General features: G+C 38.8%; 2 protein-coding genes across 23 annotated transcripts in view; one reads left to right on the top strand and one right to left on the bottom strand.

The window, feature by feature from the left end:
- Positions 1-27965, top strand: part of LOC122559424 (calcium voltage-gated channel subunit alpha1 C) — a 1175809-nt gene that overhangs the window by 30955 nt on the left and 1116889 nt on the right. The gene's annotated exons all lie outside the window — the stretch shown is intronic.
- The window catches only part of LOC122559590 (mRNA-decapping enzyme 1B), a 115406-nt gene that overhangs the window by 80586 nt on the left and 6855 nt on the right, over positions 1-27965 (bottom strand). For 4 of the 9 annotated variants that reach the window (XM_043709334.2, XM_087997317.1, XM_043709333.2 and 1 more), the window contains exon 2: positions 12321-12361. The exons of 2 other annotated variants lie outside the window; for them this stretch is intronic. In XM_043709334.2, coding sequence (XP_043565269.1) covers positions 12321-12361 — 41 coding nt within the window. Of the gene's footprint in view, positions 1-12320; positions 12362-23708; positions 24348-27965 lie in introns of all 9 variants that reach the window. 3 more of the 9 variants (XM_043709336.2, XM_043709342.2, XM_087997318.1) reach the window with 2 other exon arrangements.

Below are 27965 nucleotides of genomic sequence, written 5' to 3'. Positions count from 1 at the left end.
TATTTATCCACCTGTCTAAAGTTTACTACATAATTCACGGAATAACATCCATGCTGGGGTAAAAGTTCTGTTCTGAATTCGTGATTCTTCTGAACTGAAGTCAAATCTGAACTATAGCCCCTAATATACATTTTTCCTGTCATATGGCAATATCTGTAGTATAAAATTCATTTATTTGGATCAAAGTTCTGTGAGGCACTTGACAGGAACACATACAATTTTGGAAATTATTTCTGTAGGTCATTATTCCAAAATGGCTTCCTAGCAAAATAGTTATCTTCTCAGAATTGAAGCCACAAAACTGCCTATTTTAAAATTCCAAATTCCCAAATGACAACATACAAGTCATTCTTCTGTAATGTGATGGTTGTGTTCTTGTGCAACTACACATTATAGAAAAATCACACCTTAGAAACAGCACTGAAAGTGTTGGCAATGTAATTACGTTACAGCCAACACACATTTTAACAGTTCATGCTTTAGAAACAGTGTCCCCAATTAATCAATCGCATTATAGTGAATTCATTTAACAAAACATTATAACAGAATGACCTGTACAATACATCTTTTCTCACACAGTACCAGGTTCAAAATTATTTTCCTGGCAATAAACAACATTCTATTTCACTCTTGACTGTGTGCTTCTGTATGCATGCATGTGTGTGTACAGGCACGTAGTCTGTAAAAAATTGCTATCATATAGATCACAATTTAAATACTGAAAAATATATATTTTTCTAAACTTGCATAAGATGATTTAACAAATTGGCCCATTATGCCTACAGCAGTGTTTCTCACAGCTCTTCAATGCTTATTTTAATCCCTGTATCCTCCAGCTGACAAACATGTTGCATCATCGTTTGCTGAAAGTGCAAACTAGTAACAGTATGGCAAGGATAACTGGACATCTAGGATGTCAGTGAAATCAAGATTGTAGCTGTTTGCCAAATAAATCTAAGGAACAAGAAAGAAACAGAATGTGCTAGGAGAATAGAAACATGACATTTATAGAAAAAAAGTCAAATTTTAAGTGACATTTTGTCAAATCTTAAACAATCTGCCAACTGAATCAGTGAGATTCTACAGGCTTAACTGATTACTTGCCAACCACAGCTCAGCTGCCACAATATTAATTATCATATTGCTTAAAATAATGTTTTTTCTAATTTATTTGTGGGTCATGGGCGCCACTAGTTGGCCAGCATTTATTGCATTTCCCGTGGTGTCCATGAACCGAATGCCTGACTGGCCATTTCAAAGGATAGTTGTGAGTCAACCACAAGGTGGTGGGTCTGGAATCACATGTAGGCAAGTCCAGATAAGAATGGCAGATTTCCTTCCCTGAAGGACATTAGTGAGCCAGATTTTTTTTCTGATAATCGGCAATAGTTTCATGGACATTAGCAGATTCTTAAGTTTTAAAAAATTAAATTCAAACTCCATCATCTGCCATGGTGGGATTCAAACCTTGTCTTCAGGACATTAGCTGAATTTCTAGATTAAATAGTCTACTGATAATACCACGAGGCCATCAACCCCCCTTATTATTAGGCTTAACATTCTATGGCAAATTTGATGTGAAATTTGCAGCAAGTTAAAATTATCATAAAAATTTTTTTAAAAAGAGGCTAAAAGCAGGAAACTAGTTGGGTAAAATGACCAGCAGAGGCTGAAAGGTATGCAATGTATGGCAGATTCTTGAAGAACCGCATGTTCAGCCATGCAGCTTGGAGGGTACATGTGCAGTAGAAAATTTGGTCTATCCAGGCTACTTCTGCAATTGAAAAAGAAAGTGGCCAATCGCGTTTCAGTTTTAATTCCTGCCTACCCTCCATAACCTTTGATTTTCTTGTAGACCAATAGTCTATCTAGTTGTGTTTAAATGTCTCCAGCAGTAGACATTAAGTCGCTAGTCACCTGAATCCTTATAAATAGGCTCTGCATGCAACAATGTTTAAGAGATTGGTGGTGTTCACTTATCAATTGAGCTCTATGAGTAACTATAAAATGGCATAAAAGATTAGTTTCAGTTCTGTCATTTGCTAACTGATCTTTGAGAATGTAAGAAGTTCAGCAAAATGATGGATGATTCTCTACTTCAAATCCTCCTTCCCATGTTATCCAAATATCCCTTAATTTTGTTTTTTCCCTAAAGATCCATCGATCTATATCTTGAACATAATTGAAGATAAAAGATCCGCAATTCTCTAGGTAGAAAATTCCAAAAACTTTGTTTCATAATATAGCATTAACATTGGGAAAGTATGTTCGAAAGTAGAATAAATGTCTTTTTGGATTTAGTTCTGTGAAGGTGAAAGGTCAGAAACGACTGTCAGTATTAGACAAAACAACATTTCTAACAAATTAGGTCACATGTGTTACAATAAGTGATTTCCAAGCTACCCAATGAGGTGAATGCTGAAGTGTAAATTCAGCTTGGCTTTTATAACCTAGGAAACAGAAGTTAGACGAATGGATAGTTCAGAAGAAAGATCCATACCAGCTGTCACTCTGATCTAGTGTGAAAAATAGAATGTAAATATGGAAAAAACCTTTAAATCAGAATAAAGACTTCAATCTGAAACATTAAATCTGTTTCTCTCTACAGATGCTGCCTGACCTGCTGAGTGTTTTCAGCATTTTCTGTTTCAGTGTTAAATTTCCAGTGTTTCCAGAATTTTCCTTTTGTATTAAAGGTCAATATTTTTAAAAAAATGTCATTACAACTTTTGTTTTAATGAAGAATTCAGAAATGTCGAACCTGTGCAGAATCAGGAAAATGGAAAGGTTAAAAATGGAAGTGATAATGAGAGGTTGACTACTCAACAACCTGGGCCAATTCCCATAGATATGTTTTAAACCTGTTGGAATGTAGTGGTGTCCTGATGTCTTAATGAGGTTGAAGATCACAACTTTGAGAACAGCCAATAAACATCTCTGCTCTGCAAGTGAACCAAGGGGAAAAAAATATCCTCTCACTGAGACACTCACCAACTACTATCAAAAGGAACAAGGACAAAATAAATTGCAAACAACCTGCGAAGCCAAGAATCTCAAAACTGACAGTTCAACTACTAACATCAAACCTACCAGCAATATCCACTGTAACAGCTGCAATGTTCTATCATCTACACTTCACAAACTACTCAGGGATTGATCAACATTTGTACATTTTTCTTGGGCTCATATTTTATTCCTAATCTGCATGCGCATGTGCTGCAACAAAGCATTTGACTATGTTCACGGCTCTAATATGAAGTTCACATGATGGTAGAACTTGTGTTGTGTTTCACAAGTTAACCTAAACCTTTATTACAACTTCTAACATTCCTATGCATTCATTAATCATACGCAGAATTTTAATTGTAATTAAAAGTGGACCAGGAATCCTACACAGCCACTGTATCACTTGTGCTTTGATTATTCTACCAATTTATACCTCAATCATAGATAACAGAGTTTGCCCTCCACTGCCTATCTGTAGTTCCATCAGAGACATATCATAACCATGCTTTTTCTAAAATTTAGAAAAATCTCCCATGGTGCATTTATTATGGTATTCTTAACATTTTACAAATAAAAATCTGAAATCAGAACCAAAACTGACTCTGTGATGTAGCACAGCGAGATGTCCTGATCCAGGTACTTTGATAAGGTTCAAATTCCGGACCAAGATTTAAACAGCAAAACGTTAATTTAAGCATGAAACTAACTGACATTGCTACTGTAGTGTAAATACACCTTTAATCACAGATTCGTGCAAGATTTTCTGGTTGTGAATTTTATGGAATGTTGACATAGTTAAGGTGCAAGACAGGACTGACTTGTTTTACCCCCATATCCCTTCACACCCTGAAGAGATAATAATCTCACGTCCTTCTTCAGGTACTTATTGCACATTTTAAAAAAAAAATACATTTTTCACAACTTCAACAGATACAGAGAAGGCCAGGACTTTGCAGTCAGCAATGGGATAGTGCTCACTGCTGACCTCAAAAGAATGCTTCCAACAAAGACCAAGAAATCTCTGTGCCATGGATTTCACCTTCTTTGACATTCATTTGAAATTGGTGACACATCCAGGTGGTTTCCAGGCATTCAGCAACAATTATGTTTTGAAGCAGGACAAGCAGCCAGTCTCGAAGTATGGACAGCAAACCTGAAGTAAAACTCACTGATTATTCCTGGTTTAGAAATTTTAATGTACCAAGAAAATGGACAGACACATCTGAAGTTGAAATATTAAAAAAGATTTTTGATATTAGAAATCTTGGAATTATCTAATTGACATGAGATAAAATAAAATAGAAGCTTCCAAGGTCAGAGAAGTCCTTGAGGATTAGCACATAGTTAAAATTTGCTACTGGACTCGAACCCCAGTACCCCACAAAGGACTCTCACCTCTGCCTGCCAGCACACTTGTGAAACTGTCTCTCAACTGCACTAATTACCATTCGAGGAGTCCATACAACAGAGAGAGGGGACCGTTTCTGGCACACAGGAATATCAAGAGGGACCAAGGTCTAAAATCTTATCTTGTGGGCCCATCCTTCTTGAGACACCGATGTTCCGTGCTGGCGCTGATATCACCCAATTGTAACTATTTGTTTGGATCCTGCTGACTACACCAAAATTGTCGTCCCACTCCCCCCAGCTCAGAGACACAGTATAGTTCTACCTCCATCATCTTTATTCCAGGCCCTGAAGGAAGAGAGAGAGAGAACAATCGCCCATGTGTACAGGGACACGGGTTCCCAGTCTTCTCTCTCGAACAGCAGTTTCTTAATGAATTACATAGTCATTTTACAGGAAGGAGCATCCAGATAAGGCAACATACATATTGACTGGGTGACTGTTACATTCAGCGAGTGTCAATAGTGGAGTTTAAGCCAGCTACTTAAATTCTCCAACCCTGGCAAAATCCTTGTAATTCTTTTCTGAACCCTTTCAAGAATAGGAAGGATGCCAGAATCGCACTCAATATTCCAAAAGTGGCCTAACCAATATCCTGTACAGATGTAACATGACCTCCCAGCTCCTATACTCAATCTCGTACCAACAAAGGAAAGCATACCAAACGCCTTCTTCACTATCCTATCTACCTGCAGCTCCACTTTGAAGGAGCTATGAACCTGCACTCCAAGGTCTCTTTGTTCAGCAACACTTGCTGGGACTTTACCATGACGTGTACAAGTCCTGCCCTGATTTGTCTTTTCAAAATGCAGCACCTCACATTTACCTAAATTAAACTCCCTCTCGCACTCCTCACTCCATTGGCCCATCTGATCAAGATCCTGTTGTACTCTGAGGTAATCTTCTTCGGGGTTACACTACACCTCCAATTTGCGCGTCATCTGTAAACTTACTAATGATACCTCCTCTGTTCACATCCAAATAATTTATAAAAATGACGAAAGGCATCAGTCCTTGTGGCATGCCTCTGGTCACAGGCCTCCAGTCTGAAACGCAACCCTCCACCACCACCCTCTGTCCTCTACCTTTGAGTCAATTCTGTATCCAAAATGACTAGTTCTCCCTGTATCCAAAGTGATTTAACCTTGCTAACCAATTCCCTGTGAGGAACCTTGTCAATCACCATACAGATCACATCCATCTCTCTGCCCTCAATTGTCTTCATTACTTCTTCAAAAAACTCAAATCAAGTTAGTGAGACATAATTTCCCACACATAAAACCATGCTGACTATTCCTAATCAGTCCTCGCCTATCCAAGTACATGTAAATCCAATCCCTCAGGATTCCCACCAACAACGTGCTGGCCACGGATGTCAGTCTCATTGGTCTATAGCTCCCTGGTTCTTCCTTACGCCTTTCTTAAATAGTGACACCACGTTGGCCAACCTCCACTCTTCCGGCACCTCACCTGTGACTATCGATGATCCAAATATCTCAGCAAGAGGACCAGCAATCACTTCCCTAACTTCCCAGAGAGTTCTGGGGTACACCTGATCAGGTCCTGGGGATTTATCCTACTTGGTCAACATTTCCTGCATTTTCAGCAGCTCTTAATAATATTAGTGTAAATGAGAATGCTTTGACAGTTTGGCTCTTCCTAATTAATTGTAGTCTGTGAGACTTCAGCCACTCAACGTATGGAGAAACACTACCACCAAGAGCAACTTCTGGATTTGTACAACTAGTTGTGCAGGTGCAGGTGTAGAAAGTCCCATAAATTCAGAGGTATAACAATGGCCAATATTTAGGTTCCTCAGTTGCTACTACTGCAAAATGTAGGGTACCACTTTGTGAAACTTACTGGCATCACATTATAACCTAACTGAAAGCAATTATTCTTCTCAACAATAAGAATACTGTACAAGAGTATAGATGTATCTTGAATTTAGTTACTTTTATCACAATATCCAATCAAACAAAAATGATTCATTGCATACAATTCATTAAGTTTTAGGGTAAATCTTTGAGAATTGGATAGCATGTTCCAATAGGGATGTATACTTTTACATCAGAGTTCTGGGTTGAAATCTAACCCAAACAGATATCATGATGGTATGAAGAAAGTCTGAAGTTCTGAAGAAGGGTACCAGACCCAAAACATTAACCTTGCTTTCTCTCTATAGATGCTACCAGACCTGCTGAATTTCTTCAGCAATTTCTGCTTTTGTAGTATGAAGTTCCCGGTTCTACAGATGGTTATCGTACAACGAGAAAGAAGTTTGAACAAAATCCACTTGAGAACAAGTCAAAAAATGCAGCACAGAACTGTGTAAAGTCAGCATAAATTTGCAATCTCAAATGCTTTACTTTGCACCTGGGTGTGCAATTTTATCTGTGGATATTGAAATGGGTAGAATTTCATTTGTAGGACCAACATTTTTATTTGTCTTTTTAGGATCATATTTGGTACTCCTAACATAAGCAAAATTATTTCACTTAATCTTGCTATCCCATGAATTTGAACATGTCTAACCCTTAGTATTTCAGCTTCTTATCCATTATACAATATACATAATAAACTAAGACTATGTAAACTATAGTCTTCTCTAAAGCTCTCAAACTCCCATTAGGCAATCAGATTTCAGGACATGTTGCTCATTATGTTGTTCTATATAATTTTTCAGCCATCTTTATAAATGAGTCTTGCTGAATTAAAGATAATGCTCTGTAGTGTTTAGTATTTAAATAGCAGCATCTTGTTCAGTATACTGAGATGCAAACACTATTTTCCACCATTGTTACAATAACTTAGCAAGCTTTTATGTACATGAAAAACTGATCAGAAAATTAAAACTGTATCATCTCAGATGTACAGAGAATGTTCAAAACATCTTTATTAAGAGTGGTCACATGTTGCTCCAGAAGAGGTTTAATTCATGATGTCAATCCCTAGTAGCCCTTGAGAAAGTGATGGTGAGATATGATCTTGAACCACTGCAGTTTGTGTGCAGTATGTAAACCGACAATGCTGAGAGGGAGGAAATTCTAGAATTTTGACCCAATTACAGTGAAGAAACAGCAATGTATTTCCAAGTCAAGATGATGAGTGGCTTGGAGGGGAATTTGCAATTATTGGTGCTTCCATATATCTGCTGCCTTCTAGACTGAAGCTAACATGGATTTGAAAGATGCTATCTAACAGCCTTTGGTGAATTCTCAAGTGCATCTTGTAGATAGTACACGGTTGCCACTGAGCATCACTGGGGGAAAGAGTGGATGTTTGTGGATGCAGCACCAATCAAGTGGGCTGTTTTGTCTGGATGGTGTCAAACTTCAAAGTGTTGTTGGAGTCACACTCATTCAAACAATATTCCATCACATTCCTGACTTATGCTTTGTAGATGGTGGACAGGCATTGAGAAGTCAGGTTATAAGTTACTCACCGCAGGATTCCTAGCCTTTGACCTGCTTTAATTGTCATAGTATTTATACGGGTAGTTCTGGCCAATGGCAACATCAAAGATGTTGATGTGGGGATTCTGTTATGGCAATGTCATCCTTCCTGAGATATGGGGCCCAAAACTGCATACAATACTCCAAATGTGGTCTGACCAGAGCCTTATTGAGCCTCAGAAGTACATCCCTGCTCAATAAATGCTATCATTGCATTTGCATTCCTAAATATTGACTCAACCTATGAATTTACCTTGAGAGAATCCTGGATTAGAAGTCCCAAGTCTCTTTGCACTTCAGAATTCTGAATTTTCTCCCCATTTAGAAAATAGTCCATGTCTCTATTCTTCCTACCAAACTGCATGACCTCACACTTTCTCACAATGGACTCCATCAGCCACTTCTTTGCCCACTCTCCTAGCCTGTCCAAATTCTTCTGCAGCCTGCTCAATGCTACCTGTCTGGATGGTATGGTGGCTCAGTGGTTAGCACTGCTGCCTCACAGCACCAGGGACCCAGGTTCAATTTCCAACGCTGGCGTCTGTCTGTGTGGAGTTTGCACATTCTCTCAGTGTCTGCGTGGGTTTCCTCCGGGTGCTCAGATTTCCTCCCACTGTCCAAAGATGTGCAGGCCAGGTGAATTGGCCATGCTAAATTTCCAATAGCATTAGGTGCATTATTCAGGGGGAAATGGGTCTGGGTGGGTTACTCTTCAGAGGGTCAGTGTGAACCTGTTGAGCCAAAGGGCCTGTTTCCAGAGTGTAGGGAATCTAATCTAATCTACCTGTATCATCTGCAAACTTAGCCAGCGTGCCCTCAGTTCCTTCATTCTAGATTGTTAATGTACAAAGTGAAAAGTTATGGTCCCAATACTGAGTTTTGCAGAACACCACTTTTCAGTGGCTGCCATCCTGAGAATGACCCTTTTATCCCCACTGCCTGCTTTCTGCCACACAGCCAAGCTTCTATCTATGCTAGTCCCTTGCCTCTGACACCATGAGCCCTTATCTTACTCAGAAGCATCCTGTATGGCACCTTGTCAAAGTCCAAGTCCAGGTAGCTAACATTCATTGGCTATCCTTGGTCTAATCTGCTCATTACTTCCTCAAAGAAATTCTAGCAGATTTGTCAGGCGTGACCTCCCCTCAATGAAACCATTCTGATTTTGCCATCTTTTACCATACACTTCAAGTATTCAGAAATCTCATCTTTCATAAAGGATTCCAGGATCTTACCCACAACCAAGTTAGGCTAACTCGTCTATAATTTTCAATCTTTTGCCTTACTCCCTTTTTAAAGGGAGGTGTCATGTTAGCGATTTTCCAGTCCTCTGGGAACGTCCTTGATTCTAGTGATTCTTGAAAGATCACCACTCATGCCTCCACTATATCTTCAGTTGGAGTGTAGTCCACCTAGTCAAGGCGATTTATCCACCTTCAGGCTATTCAGTTTTTCTAGCACCTTCTCCTTTGTGATGGCCACCATACTCAGCTCTGCGCCCTCTCTCTCTCTCTCTCTCTAATTTTTGGGAAATTATGCCAGTCTTCACAGTGGAAGACACGAGTAGTTATTCAGTTCCTCAGGCATTTACTTGTTCCCTACTCCTATCTCTCCAGCACCATTTTCCAATGGCCCAATGTCCATTTTTGCCTCTTTTTTTTTGCCTTTTATATCTAAAGAAACCCTCAGTCTTCCTTTATATTACTGGCTAGCTTACCCTCATATTTAACCTTCTCCCTCCTTATTTCTTTTTCTGTTGCCCTCTATTGATCTCTGTAAACTTCTCACTGCCCTTCACCACATTATATGCTTTCTCTTTTGCTTTTTATGCTATCCCTGACCTCCCTGGCCAGCCAATTGAGAGAGAAACTTAGTGAAATTAAGATTAAGAGGGAAGTAATACAAAACAAATTGAAAGAGTTGCAGGTTGACCAGTGTCTGGGTCCTAATGAATTTTATTCTAAAGGTCTTAAAAGAATTGGCTCAGGTTGCAGCAGCTTTAGGTATTAATTTTCCAAAGTTCTCCAGATTCAAGAAAGATTGCATTGGTTCATGCAGTAGCAAATGTAGCCCCTCTATTCAAGAGAGGGATTTGTAGAAAACAGGGAACCATATGGCCAGTTAGCTTGACATCTGTTGTGGAGAAAGTATTGAAATAAGTCATTAAAAAAAAATTGTAGCTGCACACCTGGAAAGGTTCGAGGTTATCAAGAAGAGTCAGCAAGGAATTTAGCAAGGAAAATCTTATTTGATTTATTTAATGGAACTGTTAATAAAGGGAGTATATTTAAATGTCTGAAAGACAAAAAAAAAATTGGTGAGATGCCACAAGAAAAATTACCAAGAAAAACAAAAGTTCACAATGTAGATGATAATATATTTAGCATTAACACAGCATTGCTGTGTGACAGAAATGAGAAATATGCATAAATGGAACTTTTGTCAGATTGACATGATACGCTGAGTGGAATCTTGCAGGGTTCTATGCTGGTACCGCAATTTTCCATTTACAATTTACATCAATGACAAAGGCATGGTAGCCAAATTCACAGATGATACTAAGATAGTTGGAAAGTATGTTGTGAAGACGACAAAGAAGTTAGAGATAGATAAAGAGAGGTTGAATGAGTAGAAGAAAACCTGGCAGACAAATATAATGTGGGGAAAACGTAAAGTTGTTCACTTTGGCTAGAAGAATAAAAAAGCAGAGTATTCTTTAATGGAAAATGACTGCAGAATTCCAAGGTTCAGAGAGAGATTTGTGTCTTCTGGTGCATGGGCCACCAAACATTAATAAGCAGGTACAGTTTATAATCAAGATGACAAATGGGATGCTATCCTTACTGCAAGAGAAATTGAACACAAAAGTAAAGATAACAGCAAAGTGTGGTAGATGCTGCCTCAGAGGTAGGCCATTGAATATTTTTTTAAGACAAGGTGGATAGGCAGGGAAAAAAAAATCAAAGACTATTGGGAATAGATTGATGATCACATTGGATAGTAGAGCAGGCTTGAGGGGTTGAATAGTCCACTTCTTGTCCTATTTTGTATATTTGTATGACATCGAAAGGCCAATTCTCTAAAGTGGATACCTAGGTAACATATATTCCAGGGACATCTGGTAAGCAGAGAATTGCAACCTTTGTAAAATATGCATGAATAGCTACTGGCAAGTTGAAATATTGGTTCATAATGATGACCCAAAAACGAGGCCCATGGACTAGCAGAGTGGGTTCATAAGAAAGCACAGTGCAAGTATTGATATTGTGTCCAGATAATACTGTCAGAAAGAGAACATATACCAGAGAAAAAAGGTGCTACAACTGTAAATAGAGTTATCTATTAATAGCTGCAATGACAGACATCAAACAGAGGCCATAGCTTAAATGGATTATGCAATGAAATAAAGTTCTCAATAATATCTCACAATATACTCAGAAGTCCTTAGGATCTTAGCATTTTAGTAGCTGGAAATAAACTTGAAGATAAACTAATGAAATGCAATTAGATAGTCAGTGATGACTAGAAAACTTTGTTGTTTCATAGAATTAAAAGGTGTAAAGAAAAATTGTGCCACAGTTTAGCACATGACATGGAAAGTGTATAACTCAAAATCTCCTTATTTTCTACTTTTATACAACCTTGTTTTAAATGTAGTCTAGCCATGAAATTTCCTTCGTGAGCACAGCCAGAAATATGTAAATGTAACCATTCTGGGTGCCTCACAGAGCTCAAATTTATTGCTAATCTTTTAAGTATAAAACTAAATATTCAATGGAGACAATAACCGCAAACAATTGGTTTCCACCATCTCTTTGTCATATCATCTGGATGACAAATTTAGGTTGATAATTAAATGCAATATTCATTGTACACTACACCACACAGTCAGAGATAACCACTGTTGACAAAAATGCGAAACCAAGGTTCCATCTGCACTCTCAAGTGGACATCAAAAGGTTCTTGGAAACATTAGTAAAGAGCAGAAGAATGATGTCTAGTGACTTAACTAACATTTATCCCTCAAACAATATTAGTTAAAACAACATTCTTGTCATTGTCACATATAAGGGCCTTAGAGTATGAAAAGTACCCAGCATGTTTCCTATAGTAAAGCAGTGTTCACAATTCACTATACTTCATTGAATCTAAAAAGTCTAGGACAATGAGATCATTCAAAGCAGTACAGAAATACAAATCTCGCAAATTTATTACCAAGGTAGAGTTGCAACTTTCAGAAGGGGAAATATAATCAAATAGATGGCTGAAACACATCAAGAAATTTGGTGATATTATACTTGCACACAAAATTTTGTAATCTTAAAGCAACTGGTGCATGACCAGATTACGCAAGTTTCTTGTCACAAACACAGAGGACATTCAAGGTCATTTAGTGCATTTAACAAAATGAACCATCACAGGTAAATAGAATTATTTCCTAATTGTTCATACCTTGCATAAACAAATAAGGTCCCTTCGACGTCAGTCTTCTCCTGTGATTAAAAGGGAAAATTCATATAGCCTTTAATATTTAAGAAAGTCATGCATCATATGGTACAGGAAATTAGCAGAAACTCAGTGTAAACAAAATTGTGAAAAATCACAATTTAAAACTAAGATGTGGCACAATATTTTGACAAGTCATCTGAAAGCTTCTGCATTAGTGTGCTAAATTTCTCTCACATGAGATACCTGGACCAAAATCAGGCTATCTAGGGAATAAGGAGAAAGTGAGGTCTACAGATGCTGGAGATCAGAGCTGAAAATGTGTTGCTGGAAAAGCGCAGCAGGTCAGGCAGCATCCAGGGAACAGGAGAATCGACGTTTCGGGCATAAGCCCTTCTTCAGGAATAAGCCAAACCAACTGAATTCAAAAGAAAGCTAAACCCCATTTCATATTGTCAACTTAAGTATTAACAGAGAATTATACAAGTACAAAAGACAGTATGTTTTGAACAAAGTTCACTCAAGGTTTAAGATCAGCTTGAGAATAAGTCATCATTCTATCTTTTCCAATAAATGAAATGTGACTCACTTTGTGCTTTGGCTTAAAACTGAAAAAAAGAAGTTTGAAAGCTTGCAACTGAGTTAAGTTTTCAAAAATGGCTTTTATATGTATTTTGAGCATGTGCAATGTCAATTAAAGTGCGAAACAAAAGCAGACGTTGCTGGAGAAACTCAGCAGGTCTGGCAGCATCTAAGAAGAGAAAGCAGAATTAACATTGAGTCCATGATTGTTCTTTACACAGGTTTTGCCAGCGCTGCTACATTTCTCCAGCAATTTGTTTTTATTTTAGATCTTCAGCATCTGCAATCTTTGCTTTATTTAAGCCAACTGAATTACCTCTTGCAAAGTGTAGATTATGCTTGAAAATAATACACAAAAGGTGCTCAGTAGTTGTAAATCATTCACTCTCAGTTCCATTAATGCAGCCATATAAGACATAACAGCAGGTTATAATGAAGATGGCCATTTTATTCAACTACAAGCTTAGGAAAAATAAGGTGCTATCAAATATGAGCAATTACTGAAGAAACAGTAATTTATTAAAAGCTGCAGTTGCAGGAAGTCTGGGAACAATATCTGCGAAGAGAACAGACAAATTGATCTTTCAGGCATGGAACCTTCAGAGTAGTATAAGTGTGCACGCCTGGCAAAAAGCAAATTCATTGCCAAAATTATTCTTAAAATTTTGATGAACTCCACACTAATCCTTTGAGAATGAAACATACTTAAAGATCATTAACTGAATCAGATATACTGAATGGGAAGATAACAGTGAGAGGTTATAGTAATTCTTCAACAACTGGAGGTTTATGTATGTGCATACATGCAAGGCAATTAATGTGCAGAAATTTGGAAAATATTCGCTATTGCCAAGATGAAATTGGATGCTTTCTGTTAGCTGGGTAAACCTACAAATTAATAGCAAATAAGAAGTTTACCAAACGATTATTGCAAAGAATAGAGATCTTGGTCAAGGGATATAATTTTATCCTTTATGCACTGTTCTGCAATTTTGGAGAATGAAATGCAATTGCCACTAATGATTCTGTTATTGCCAAGTCCAGCTGTTTTTTAAAAATTCTTTCATGGGCAAGGTCAACATTTGTTGTCCATCGCTAATTGCCTTTGAACTGAGTGACTTGTTTGGCCATTTCAGAAGGCAGTCAAAAGTCAACTCCATTTCTGTAGCTCTGGAGTCACATGTGGACAAGATCAGATATGAATGGGATGACTTCCTTCCCCAAAAGGACATGAATGAACCAGAGGAGTTTCTACAACAAAAGACAATGGTTTCATGATTGATTATTACTAAGATTAGCTGAATTCCTGCTTTTATTGAAATTTTTAACAATTGAATTTAAATTCCAACAGTTGCCATGATGAGATTTAAAGCCACATTGCTTTTGCAAATAGCCAGGACCTCAGGATCATTAGCCCAGTGGCATTACCAACAGATCACCATCTCAATCATCTCCACTGGATCCATCTTCTGTTTCTTTACTTTTCTCATTAGCAAACCTTTTATATTATTCTTCTTCTATCATCCTCTGTGTTTGATTCAGCATGTTATGTACACCAAGAAATTAGCACTGAGGGACCATCTACTTGTGTCTAAAAAAATTATTGCTGAAAGTCATGGGAAGCACGGTGGCACAGTAGTTAGCACAGTTGCCTCACAGTGCCAGAGACCCAGGTTCAATTCCCGCCTCAGGCGACTGACTGCGTGGAGTTTGCACATTCTCCCTGTGTCTGCGTGGGTTTCCTCTGGGTGCTCCGGTTTCCAAAAATGTGCAAAATCTTTTTTTTTGGTTAAGTTTTAAGAACTTATTTTTGAAACATAAGTTCTTAAAACTTAACCAAAAAAAAAGATTTTTTTTTTTAATTTTAAGAGGTTTGGAGAATATCATTAGCAATATTTAGTAATTAAACAAATACACTTACATTTTCATGAGAACAATATATAAAGGGACAGAGCAGGCATCTCAGTGAGAGTGGAGCAGAGAATTAAATTACCAAATAACTGGAGGCTCAGAAGCATGCTCACCAATTAAAAGGTAGAGTGATCGCCCAGTTTGCGTTTGGTCAGGGCTGTAGAAACAGCACTGCAAGCTGTGAATGCACTATATTAAATTTAATGTACAAATAAATGGCTCTTTCACTTAGACAGAGACTCACAGTTGTGAAAAAGAAAGGCACTAAAAGGGCTGGTGTTGTATCGTGCAGCAAACAAGTCTTCAGAATGCTCAAAGGGAAGGGATTGTATGCTTGGTTATGGCATTGTGGCTTAAAGTGGCAGAAATAATAAGGATAAATATTCAAGAGGGAAGGCTAATAGGATTCCCCATGTCCTTAGCTTTGATACAATTGTTGTTTTAAGTGAGAGGTGAAATCTGGGAAATAAGATCTGCAAGATTGAGGAGCAATGGAGGAGTATCCACAGAAAGACATATAGGAAGTATCAGTGTGAAAGTTAGGATCATCAGAACAGGTGCCATGGACACTAAGAAACTAAGAATAGAATAAAGATCTTAGGGGTATCAGAGTGGGATGCTCAAGAGCAGATAGGAGGCCAAAGTTAAGAAGAATCTGGTTCAGGCATTTTATGGAGAGGGGAAGCCAGCAACGCAAATAGGTGATGGAGTGAAAAATAAATTTTCTGAATATTGTGAAGACTATAAAGTTCATTTAAAATTGAAATCCTCTCTCAAAACTCCTCTCAAACTTTTTCCTTTCCAGTATATCTTGTTATGGGAAGTTCTTATCCCTTTAACCATTTTTGCAACCTTTCCAGTATTTTCATGAAAGCATTCGCATTCTGCCTGAAGAGTGGTGCTCTGGATTGGACACTTTAGTTGAGGTCAAGCCAATGTTTCAAGAGTTTCATTACAGGAATGTTGTCAGGGCTTAAAAATTATAGCCGTGAGAAAAGATGAATACGCTAGGGTCATTTACCTTAGAACAGAAGAGATTAAGAGGTGAATTAATTGAGGTGGTCAAAATATTATGGAAGTTAAACAGGGTGCTGTAACTTTTCTATGGTTCTAACATCTTTGAATTGTTTTGTCCTGTGTGCCTCTGTATATAATGCCCCGGATCTCTTATGCTTTTTTAAGCAACTCTTCAATCTGCTATTCCATCTTCAATGGTTCATGCATATGTACCTCCTTCTATGGGGTCTCATGACATAGTGCTCATAACTCTAAGCCAGAAGATCCAAGTTCAATTTCTACCAGCCTTGGAGAGTTTTGATCTAAATTAGTTTGAAGGAATGTCTGAAACCTAATGGAATGAGGGAACTAATGGAAATATTAATTCAGGCTTAAATTAAATGTGAATTAGTGTGCAAATTTGAGGGGCTAGTAATCAGTGGGAGTAAAAGGTCTGAAGGTTGAAATGCTTCCCCGGTTCTAGCTTTAAGGGCAGCTCCTTAGTACTGGGGAAAATAAAAAGTGGAAGAAGACATAGACAGGACTAAAAAAAAGGAAGTTCTGCCAAGGGAGTAGGAGTAGCTAGGAACTAATGTTTGAAATACTATGGCAAGCCAGGAACAAATTAGTACAAAACAAATAAGATGGCTGCATTTATGGGCAACACCATAGCGAGGTGGAGCATTACGGTGGCAAGTTGTCTAACAATTAATCAGCTTTTGTTGAAATCAGGGACCTGCTGTAAGAATTGAGAAACAACATTTTTTTTCCCCTTTACATCTCAAAGATATACATGACGTGAGATTTTAGCCTTTTCTTCTCTGCCTTCCATAAGGGAGAATAGATCCCTTCAGTTCATACTTTTTTGAATTTTCACAGGTCCAGAAAACCAAAAATGTGCCTCAGAAGCTTTTGCTTTCGATTAATGTAAGCTTATAAAATCTCAGTTCAGATAAACTGATGGACAAATTTGTAACTCAGACTATGATTGGTTGTTATGTGCTGGCTTGACAAGACACATGCAAGTGCACATGGACAGTGATCAGATTTTCGTTAGGAGCAACAAATTCTCAGATCTCATTTCAGAGAGAATGTTCATGAAAGATCAGCATGGGCAAATGGGTTTGATTCGTGGGACAATGGCACCAATATGGAGGAAAGAAGATGCTGTGCCACTGGGATTGCCTTCACCTTGAACTGTGCAGGAACCAGTGACTAGCAAAACACATAACATGGCCTCTAGGGAGTGTTTTACATTAACTTATACTAAATAGTGAGGTGGGTGTAGAGGGCAAAGGCCAGTCTAAATTGCGCTGTTGCATGTGTGTAGCCACTATGCGGTTCCATGCATGGACCTCAGAGGCTCGCACAGCAGGAAGAAAAATTGGAGGGACTGCATGTTTTTTCAGAAGGGTGGTTTATACATGAAATAGAAGAAATAGGCCAATTTGTAGGCTCTCATGCTTGCTCCAAATCTCAACTCCTCTTTCATACAAGCTCCTTATATCCCTGAACTCTTTGATATTTCAAAAATCTACCCATCTCCTCTTTAAATATTTTCAGTGATCTAACATCTGCAACTCTCTGGGACAGAATTTCAGACACCTCTACCCTCTAGGAGAAATCATTCTTTTGCATCTCAGTTTTAAATGAGTGCCCCCTCATTCTGTAATAATGTCTCCTAATTTGAGATTATCCACATGTAGAAACAAATGTTTCAACATTTACCCTGTCAAGCCCTCTCAGGATCTTGAATGTTTCAATAAGATCATCCCCTAACTCGGATATTCACAACTTTAATTATTAAGGGCCTAACCTGTTTAGTCATTCTTGATAAGTCAACTCATTCACCCCAGGAATCAACTGAGTGAATTTCTTTTGAATAGCCTCCAGTGTCACTGCTTGTTTTTAAAGATAAGGGGACCAAAACTGTACACAGTACTTTAGGTGCAGCCTCACCAACAGCCTGCACAGTTGTAATAAGACTTCCGCGGTTTTAAAACTCCAAACCCCGAGCAATAAAGGACAACATTTCATTTGCTGCCCTTAATTACTTACAGCACCCGCATGCTACCTTGTTGTGATTTATGCACACTACCACCCAGATCTGTCTGCACTGCACTTTTTTCCAAGTCTCTCTCCATTTAAATTTTGATTTTTCTATCAGAGTGCATGACCTCACATTTTCCTGCATTAAAATCCATGCACTCACCCATATCCATATCCCCTTATGTTCTCATCATGACATACCTTCCCACTTATATTTGTATAATCAGAAAATGTAGATATATTACACTCTGCCCTCCTCCAAGTCATTAATATAGATAATAAATGGCTGAAGCCCGAGAACTGATCCGTGTGGCATTCTACTAGCTACATCTTTCCAATCTGAAAAAGAACCATTAATCCTGACTCTGTCTTCTGCAAGCTAACCAATACTGTCAGCTCCAACTTGGGTAGTAATCTTATGTGGCATCTTATGTAGAGCCATCATAAATACACTGCATCATCAGTTCACGTTTACCAAAGGTTTGTTATATCCTCAAAATAATTCTAGTAAATTTTTCCAACATGATTTCCCCTTCAAAAAACCATGCTGACTCTGCTTCATTGTGTTGTGCTTTTCTAAATATTTTTCTATTTCTATTTTATTCCTTAATAATGGACTCAAGCCTTTCCAAACGTTTGGCTAACTGGTCTATAATTTTCCTACTATATGTCTCTGTTCCTGATGAGGGGAGTCACATTAGCAATTTTCCAATCTTCTGGAACACCCCAAGGATCCATCGAGTTTTGGAATATTTTGAAGATTGTCTCCACGATCTCTGTTGCCACCCCCAGTAAAACCCTTGGACGGCCTTCTCCACCCAAGCTTTCAGGCCCTGTAGACTGTTCTGTCTTGAGATCCATTATTTTATCAAATACTTCTTTCCTCATGTTAGAGACTGTTAGAATAGAAAGTCCCCCCATTAGCATCTTATTTAACTGTTATCGTAGAATCCCCAACAGTGTGGAAACAGGCCATTAGGTCCATGTCGACACCGACCCACTGATGAGTAACCATCCCAAACCCATTCCCCTACCCTACTAATCTACATTTACTCCTGACTAATGCACCAAACCTACACATCCCTGAACACAATGGACAATTTAGCATGGCCAATTCACCTAACCTTCAGATTTTTGGATTGAGTGAGGAAACCAGAGCACCCAGAGGAAACCCACGCAGACATGGGGAGAATGTGCAAACTCCACACGGAGAGTTACCAGAGGCAGGAATCAAACCCGGGTCCCTGGTGTTGTGAGGCATTGGGATGTTTATTGCATATTCCACCATGAACAACAATGCAAAATGCTGGCTTCAATTAGTTGTCATTTCCCTGTTCTCTATCATTAATGCCCCCATTGAATTCTCCAAGGTGCCTATACTTGCTTCAGCTACTCTCTTTTTATATGCTCAGGAGTTCTTGCCATCTGTTTTCACACTTCTTGCCAATTTACTTATACATCCAATTTTCTCTTTTTATTCGCTTTTTAGTCATCTGCTGCTGGCTCCCCCCAAAAAAATCCAATTGTTTGGCCTACCACTAGTTTGTGTCACTTTGTATGCCTTTGTTTTTTGATTGAATACTTTTTTAAAATCTGCTATGTTAACTATGGGTAGTTCACCCTTACTACCAGAAATAAACATTTGCTGAGTGTTATGAAACATCTGATTAAGTCTTTACAATGACTCATCCACTGACTTGCCCTTCAGACTATTTTCCCAATCTGTACCTCCTTCTTCATACTTCTCTAACTGCTTGAGTCTATTGGTTTGAACCAGAGCTGTTCTTCAACAAAGAAGATTTTGAAGTTTGACCAAGTTGTGATTGATATCCTTAAACAGGAGATCTCTTCTTAAATCCTACGTCATTATATATAACCAGGTCTAAAATAGCCTATTCTAGGGGTTGCTTCTGCATCTTACTACAAAACACATCACAGAATTTATTCGACAAGTTTGCCTTCCATGTTACCCAATTTCATTTGGAAGATTTTGCTCAAGAGAAAGTACAAGCAGTGGTGCAAGGTAGTGATAACCTGTGGTGATTGAAAGAGATAAAAACAAACAAAAAATTCAGCAGGTCAGATGAAACGTTATCAACCCAAAAGGTCAACCTTGCCTCCCTCCACAAATGCTGTCTCACCCTCCTGAGCTTTTCAGTATCATTACTTTTCTTTAAGACTTACAGTATTCACAATATTTTACTTTTTACTGTGACAGGAAATGACAAAGAAGCATACAAATGCACCAACATATAAAGTCAGAGTAGACAAAAGCCATAAAAAGACAGAAATAAGAGCTTTCTATTTGAATATACAGAGCCATACAATGGATGAGTCAAATGGAAATAACTAAAATGCTATGACAGCGTCTCTGGAGAAATACTGCAAAATGGCTACAGCTGGACACCTGAATATTAAAAAGGAAGACAGGAAAATCAAAAGGATGGGTAGCTCTGTTAATCAAGGGTCAATCACCTGGAATACATGGATGATGGACTATACCCAAGGGTTCTGAAGGAAACAGATGGTGACACATTGGTGGTGATCTTTCAGGAATTACTGGAGTCAAGAAGAATCTGGAAAATGGCTAATTTTAAAGGGTTTAAAGGGTGGCGGAGACAGAAGATGGGAAATTATAGGCTTATTAGTCTAACCTCAGATGCTGACAAGACTTTAGAGTCTATTATTAAGGATGAGATTGCAGAGTACTTGGAAGTTCATGGTAAAATAGGTTGAGTCATCACGGTTTCATCAAGGGGAGGTCATGCCAGAGAAATCTGTAAGAATTCATTGAGGAAATGAGCAGGTTAGACAAGAGAAGAACCAATGGACATGCTCTATTTGGATTTCCAGAAGGCCTTTGACAAGGTGTCACTTAGCAGGCTGCTAAATAGGAGAGTGGCCATGGTGTTAGAGACAAGGTACTGGCGTGATTAAGAGGATTGGTTGACTTACAGAAGGCAGAGAGTGGGGATAAACTGATCTTTTTCAGGATGGCATCTGGAGACTAGTGGAATTCCACAGGAGTCTGTGTTGGGACCACAGCCAGTCACCTTCTATATTTAAGATATGGACTCAAAAAACGTGGTACTGGAAAAGCACAGCCAGTCAGGCAGCATTCGAGGAGGAGAGTCAACGTTTTGAGCATAAGCTGTCTTCATGTGCTCAAAATGTCGACTCTCCTGCTCCTCAGATGCTGCCTGACCAGCTGTGCTTTTCCAACACTACACTTTTTGACTCTGATCTCCAGCATCTTTCTCCTACATTAAAAGATAAAGATGAAGGAACAGAGGGCATTATTGCTAAGTTTTCAGAGGACGAAGATAGGTGGAGGGACAGGCAGGAGCAGGAAGGCTGAAGATTTTGGACAGGCCACGAGAGTGGGCAAAGAAGCGGCAGATGAAACATAATGTGGGAAAGTGAGAGGTTATGTACTTTGGTGGAAAGAATAGAGGTGCAGACTATTTTCTAAATGAGGAAAAGGCTTCAGAAATCTGAAGCATAAAAAAGGATTTGGGAAACCTAGTTCTGGATTCTCTTAAGGTTAACATGCAGGCCGAAGTGACAATTAAGAAGTTAGCATTCGTTTCAGAAGAGTTAGAATACAAGAGTAGGGATGTACTGCTGAGGCTGTCTTAGGCTCTGGTCAGACTACATTTTGACTACTGTGAGCAGTTTTGGCTCCATATCTATGGAAAGATGAGCTGGCCTTGGAGAGGGTCCAGAGAAGGTTTACAAGAATGGCCCTGGGGACAAAGGGTTTGTTATATGAGGAGCGGTTGAGGCCTCTGTCTGTACTGGATGGAGTTTAGAAGGATGAGGGAGATCTCATTGAAACTTACAGAATGGACATGGAGAAGTCGAGTAGGAAAGATTCAGACTAGAATGCACAAGCTTCAGAGGGAAGTGACAACTCTTTAGAACTGAGATGAGAGAGAATTTCTTCAGCCAGAAAGTGGTGAATCTATGGAAGTCGTTGCTGCAGAAGGCTGTGAAGACCACATAATTGAGTGTGCCTAAATCAGAGAAAGATATGTTCTTGAATAGTAAAGGGATCACAGGTGACGGGGAGAAGGCAGGAGAATGGTGCACACTTTTTGGACTGAATGGCTTAAATCTGCTACTTTATCTAACCTTATAATCTAAGGACGATATGGAGTACATCAGTGAGAAATGAGAAATCAAAATGAATAATGAGGTTGGGTGGTAATATGAAATAGAAGCTACTGATGACAATTGATGTTCAGCTACATTATAAGACAGGGTATAAATAATAAAAATAATCAGTTCTTGTAAGAAAGGGACTGCAATAAAATTGTGGGAAATTTTACTCTTCCAATAAAGTGAATGAATCGAGGACAAAGATAGCCTGACAAATTGAGTTCACAGAAGGTACGTGGGCCAGTTTCTTAAAACTGGAGATTCTGAAACCAGCCAGGGAACAAGCCATTGGTAATTATCAGATTTAAAGGTTGTATGTTTGCTTGCTAAACAGGCAGGTTTGTTTTCAGTCATTTCATCACCAGTGAGTCTCCAATGAAGTGCTGGTATTCGATCCCGCTTGCTATTGGTGTCTTGGTCTGTTGTGGTGGGTGATATCATTTCCAGTTCTTTTTCCTCAGAGGTTGGTAAATGGGGTCCAAATTGATGTGTTTCTTGGTGGAGTCCATCAATTTGGACCCCATTTACCAATCACTGAGAAAAAGAACTGGAAATGATATCACCCACCTTAACAGACCAAGCCCCATAAATAGAAAGCAGGACAGAACACCAACGCTTCACTGGAAGCTCACTGATGACGTTACCGAGCATGGTGACAAAACTTCTGAAAACAAACCTGCCAGCTCAGCAAGCAAACTCACAATTTGAACCTCAACCTGAGCTAAAAATCTTCTCAAAAATTGCATACACCAGATTAAAAATTAAACAAGATTAATAAGTGAAGGATCATTACCTATAAATGTTTACATATAATCAAACTTTAATTTGAAATTTGGAAACTAGAGTCCCTCACTGAATTCTTAAAAGCAATATAAACAGTATACAGACAGTGTAAGCTAAAGTGGACTGGGAAACTAAGCTACATAACTTAAGAACATAAAAAACACAGTGGTAGACATTTAAGGAGACCCTTGATAGCTCTTAAAACCATTTTCCATTGAAAAAGACACAAGAAGAATGGACCATTTGTGGCTAATTAAGTTAAGGATGATATGAATTTGAAAGAAAAGATGCACAATGCTATAAATATTAGTGATCATTAACTTTTAAAACAAAATTCAAACTCTGAATTATATGAAAATAAATCATTCCACATTTTACATGAAACTTTATACAGATATGAATGAAACAAAGCATATATACTATTAACTTAAAAGCGTATTTTGTAAACCCATATTATTTAACACAACTGCAGGAGATGTACTCATCACATATGCAGTTGCAGTGACTGTGATATCATTGTCTTTTAACTTAAGTTTTGCAAATGATTACTCTCAAATATTGCACTGCTAACAACACTGAGATAGCCATACCCACCATATTCTCAACTTTTTAAAATATGTAGGTGCATTGTTTAAAGTGTGGGAATTACTGTGATTAAGTGCAGGAGCTGGTGTATATTTTGTATAAAACAAGGCCAGCAAACAAATCACCAGGGAGGATGGAGAAGCAGGGTAGTGAGAAATGCAATGAAGAAAAATGAATGAAGCACCATGTGGGGCAGCAAGAGGAAAGCTGTGAACAGCATGGAATGTGGACGGAAAATGGGGCAGCAATGAAAAGATAGCAACAACAGGCAAATTACTTTTGGCTCCAATGCAGTGTTAGTGCAGAGATAACGTAAACAGCACTAACTTCCTGTACAGGTGCATTGGCAGGAAATCCACCAACGTTTAAGCTCAGAAGTCCAAACAGACCTTTTATTTGTTCTGAATTTGATCCAACAGCTTTCTATACATTAGAAATCTTGAGGGTTCTCTCAGTTCTTCATGAACCAATTAAGATGTGCCACAGCTCTTAAGAAATCATTTTTACACTTCTCAGTTTCCCAGTTTGGCAAGTTGACTTCCAGAGTATTGTCTCTCTCTGCAAGGAATCCACTACTGATCTCTGACTGACCTGTGCAGGCAGATCTGACACTTTTCCTTCCTCATTCAATCAAACTTTTACATTAGGTGTATAGGCTACACTATTAAATCCTGCTTAGTGACCCAGAACAGGAACATTCCCAGTCTTAAAAGATCTTTATGTTCTTTGACGTGACTTTTGGCATATACATAATTGCCTTTGCACAGACTTCCAAGCTGACTGTACTTGTTTCTGTGAAAACAAATACAGATAAGCGCCATAAAAAGGGTAGTTCCCTGAAATCTAATCCATGGTAATATCACAAGTCAAAATCCTGGAACACTCTTCTTAACAGCACAGTGGTCTTGCAGCAGTTCCAGAAAGCAGCACATCACCCTTTTAGGTTCAATAAGGAACGTCCAAATCCTAGAAACAAATAAAAAAAAGGCCCAGGTAGCGATTTAAACAAAAGTATCGTTCACTTTCAAAACAGCTGTTTGATTCTGGGAACTGCATTAATAATTTTTATTCCTCAGAGGGTTGGAGGGTTTAAGCTATGAGAAGAGGCTGATGAGGCTGGGGCTATTTTCCCTGGAGCGTCAGAGGCTGAGGGGTGACCTTATGGAGGTTTATAAAATCATGAGGGGCATGGGTATGGTATATAGACAAGGTCTTTTCCCTGGGGTAGGGGACCCCAAAACTAATGGACATAGGTTTAAGGTAAGAGGGGAAAAATTTTAAGAGGCAATTTTTCACGCAGAGGGTGGTGCATGTGTGGAGTGAGCTGCCAGAGGAAGAAGTGGAGGCTGGTACAATTACATTTAAAAGGCATCTGGACGTGTGTATGAATAGAAAGGGTTTAGAGGGATATGGGCCAAATGCTGGCAGTGGGCCGCGATTTAGCGCGGATATCTGCTCGGCATAGACAGGTTGGGCTGAAGAGTTTGTTTCCATGCTGTATATCTTTGACTCTATGACTAAATAAGAAGTCTAGTAAGACAACCATTATTTTCACTGTAAAACCAATGTTTACAATGTTTTTAACTTCCTTAGAAGAGGGAACCAACTATGTAATTGAAACTGCACAGGTTTTTAAATGCAACTTCAACAGCATGTTCTGACAGTCTGAATTTATGAGAAATGCCACTGTTAGATGAAGAAAAACAGATTTAACCAACATATATGTACAGAAATCCAACATCTAAATGCTGGACATCTCTGAAAACAAGTGCAAATGCCCAAAAAGCTGCCTTTGAGGCAAATCTCTAACTATTGTGCTTGATGCACATAGTGGAAGCTTGCAATTTTGTCACCAACAACTTGGAGCTCTGACAGTGGTAGAAAAGGCCAATTCATGTGACTAAGTTATTCAGTAAATAACATTTACATTAGGATAACTGAAGTGCACTGCTGTTACCACTATTATTCCTGCACCTCTAACAGCTCAGGAAACTTGCTTCTCTATCTTTGCATCTAATTAGTGACCTCTCGAATGCAACAGTGAATGTAATGAAAACTTTATTGTTTCTTATCTCTAAATAAATTCTGTATTTGATTCTTTTAGGATAGCTCTCTCTAACACTGTCGTTTCCTTCAAAGTAAACACAGTGACCAACTCCATTTTTGTCTTTCCCCATCCTTCCTGTGTCCCAAGTAACCAGGCATAATTAGTATGCAGTCCTTCCTCTTTCAGCCAAGCATCTGTCATCATCAAAACAACCTACACTTGTAGCTCATAACCACTTTCATTATACTATGAATTTTCATACAAGCAGGATCAAGGAGCCAAATGGCCTACTCATGGTGATCATGTAAACCCGAATTAGATTTTATTGCATTTCCTCTTGGCCTGACCCCATGCAATACCTTAATATTTTTACAGTGCAATTTATTTCTCCAACCAATTATGCACCTTATTTTTCTTTTTGCTACATCCTTGTTCCAATTTCCCAGCAAATTAGTTAAAAACACTCTGCAGTACAAACTGTTTCAGGAGGACAATAACTTTAGGACCAAAGTACAGCTCATCTAATCCGCAGTTTCACCTTTCCCTAACTAGTCACAATCTATTTGATGGAATCCCTACAGTGGGTAAACAGGCCCTTTGACCCAACAAGTCCACACCGAACCTCCAAAGAGTAAGCCACTCAGACCTATTCCCCTATTCTCTGATTCTACATTTATCCTTTCCTGATCCTGAGGAAGGGCTTTTGCCCTAAATGTCAATTCTCCTGCTCCTTGGATGCTGCCTGACCTGCGGTGCTTTTCCAACACCATATTCTAGAGTCTGATCTCCGGCATTTGCAGTCCTCACTTTCTCCTACCCTATATTTACCCCGACTAATGCACCTAACCTACACATTCCTGAACACAGTGAGCAATTTAGCATGGCCAATTCACCTAACCTGCGTTCTTTGGACTGTGGAAGGAAACCAGAGCATCCAGAGAAAACCCACGCAGACACTATGAGAATGTGCAAACTCCACACAGACAGTCACCAGAGGCTGGAATGGAACCAGAGTTCCTGGCTGTATGAGGTAGCAGTGCTAACCACTGAGCCACTGTGCCACCCACAGTGCACATCTGCAGTCATACAGTAATCTGCTTTATGCTCCTATTTCTATCCTTAGTAGAGATATTAACTGTTTACTAATCTCCTTCCTGGTTCATGAAGTCTTCCTACTGGTCTTGATTAGATTCCCTACAGTGTGGAACAGGCCCTTCGGCCCAGCAAGTCCACGCCGACCCTCCGAAGAGTAACCCACCCAGACCCATTTCCCTCTGGCTAATGCACCAAACACCATAGGTAATTTAGCATGGCCAATTCACCTAACCTGCACATCTGTGGACTGTGGGAGGAAACCGGAGCACCCGGAGAAAACCCACACAGACACGGGGAGAATGTGCAACCTCCACACAGACAGTTGCCCGAGGCTGGAATCGAACCTGGGGCCCTGGTGCTGAAAGGCAGCAGTGTGAACCACTGAGCCACCATGCCGCCCCTCTAAATATAAAATTGATTAGCTAGCATAACACTACAATACTCTTTCCCCTCCTCTACCATTATTCCTCTTTTTACCTATGTTATTGGTACCACTGTCAACCATGGCCACACTTAAACTTAATCACTGCAGACACCAAACAACTATTTTTTATTTTAACTGCTTCTTTTTCTTCTCCTTTAACATGTACCCAACCCTTATCCCACTATTCCTATAGGAGGACTGGTCACCTGTTGCTCAATTTAAACTCAATTCTCTTTGTCCCATCCAAGGTAGTTTTCACTGAGACCCATATCTAATGCAACAGAACCTATTTTTACCAACTAGTCAACTTGTCCAAATGGCAGCTGACATAAATGGCACCCTCCAGTATTTCCAGACTTAGTAATACACTCAGGTTTTATTCATTATCTCACAATCTTCCAACTCCACTTTTCAACTCTAACTCACTCACTTTGCTCTATTAATTAGCTGATCATAAACAATGCATCTATAGCTATAGTTTCTATGCCAATGCTGATATATCACTTCCAAACTCCAACAAAATTCCATTTATGATAGTCTTCTCTTCATTATTCATATGCTGTTTGGCAAGATTACATACAGACATTGCAATTTAAGGCCAATGACACTAGTTCTACTTGCCATTACCACCTTTAATATCTCAATTACTTTAATTGTCTCTGATTATACAGTAAATGGCAGAACCCACAGACATGAACAGAGGACGGTGCGGGGAAAAAATAAGCACTACCGCAGTTAGGCGGTAGTGTGAGGGTAATATGAAAACAAAAGAGAAAGATCAGGAGTGTCAGACGTTCTGTTCAGTCGGGAAGCTGCATAAAAAAAGTTAAAAAAAATAAAAAAAGATAGAAAGAACAAAGGGATTTAGGCATACTGATCCACAGTTCCCTGAAAGTAGTAACAAAAGTGGATAAGGTGATCGGTCAGGGCACAGAATATAAAAATTGACAAGTCATATTGCTGTGGTATAGAACTTTAGTTAGGCCACATTTGCAATATTTTGTTCAGTTCTGGTCGC

The sequence above is a fragment of the Chiloscyllium plagiosum genome, unplaced genomic scaffold (assembly GCF_037043375.1).
Source record: "Chiloscyllium plagiosum isolate Xiang-an unplaced genomic scaffold, Cpla_swu_hap1 HiC_scaffold_19, whole genome shotgun sequence".
Classification (NCBI taxonomy): Eukaryota; Metazoa; Chordata; class Chondrichthyes; order Orectolobiformes; family Hemiscylliidae; genus Chiloscyllium; species Chiloscyllium plagiosum.
The sequence above is the reverse complement of the archived record's forward strand: the minus strand, read 5'-3'. Positions and strand labels throughout refer to the sequence as shown.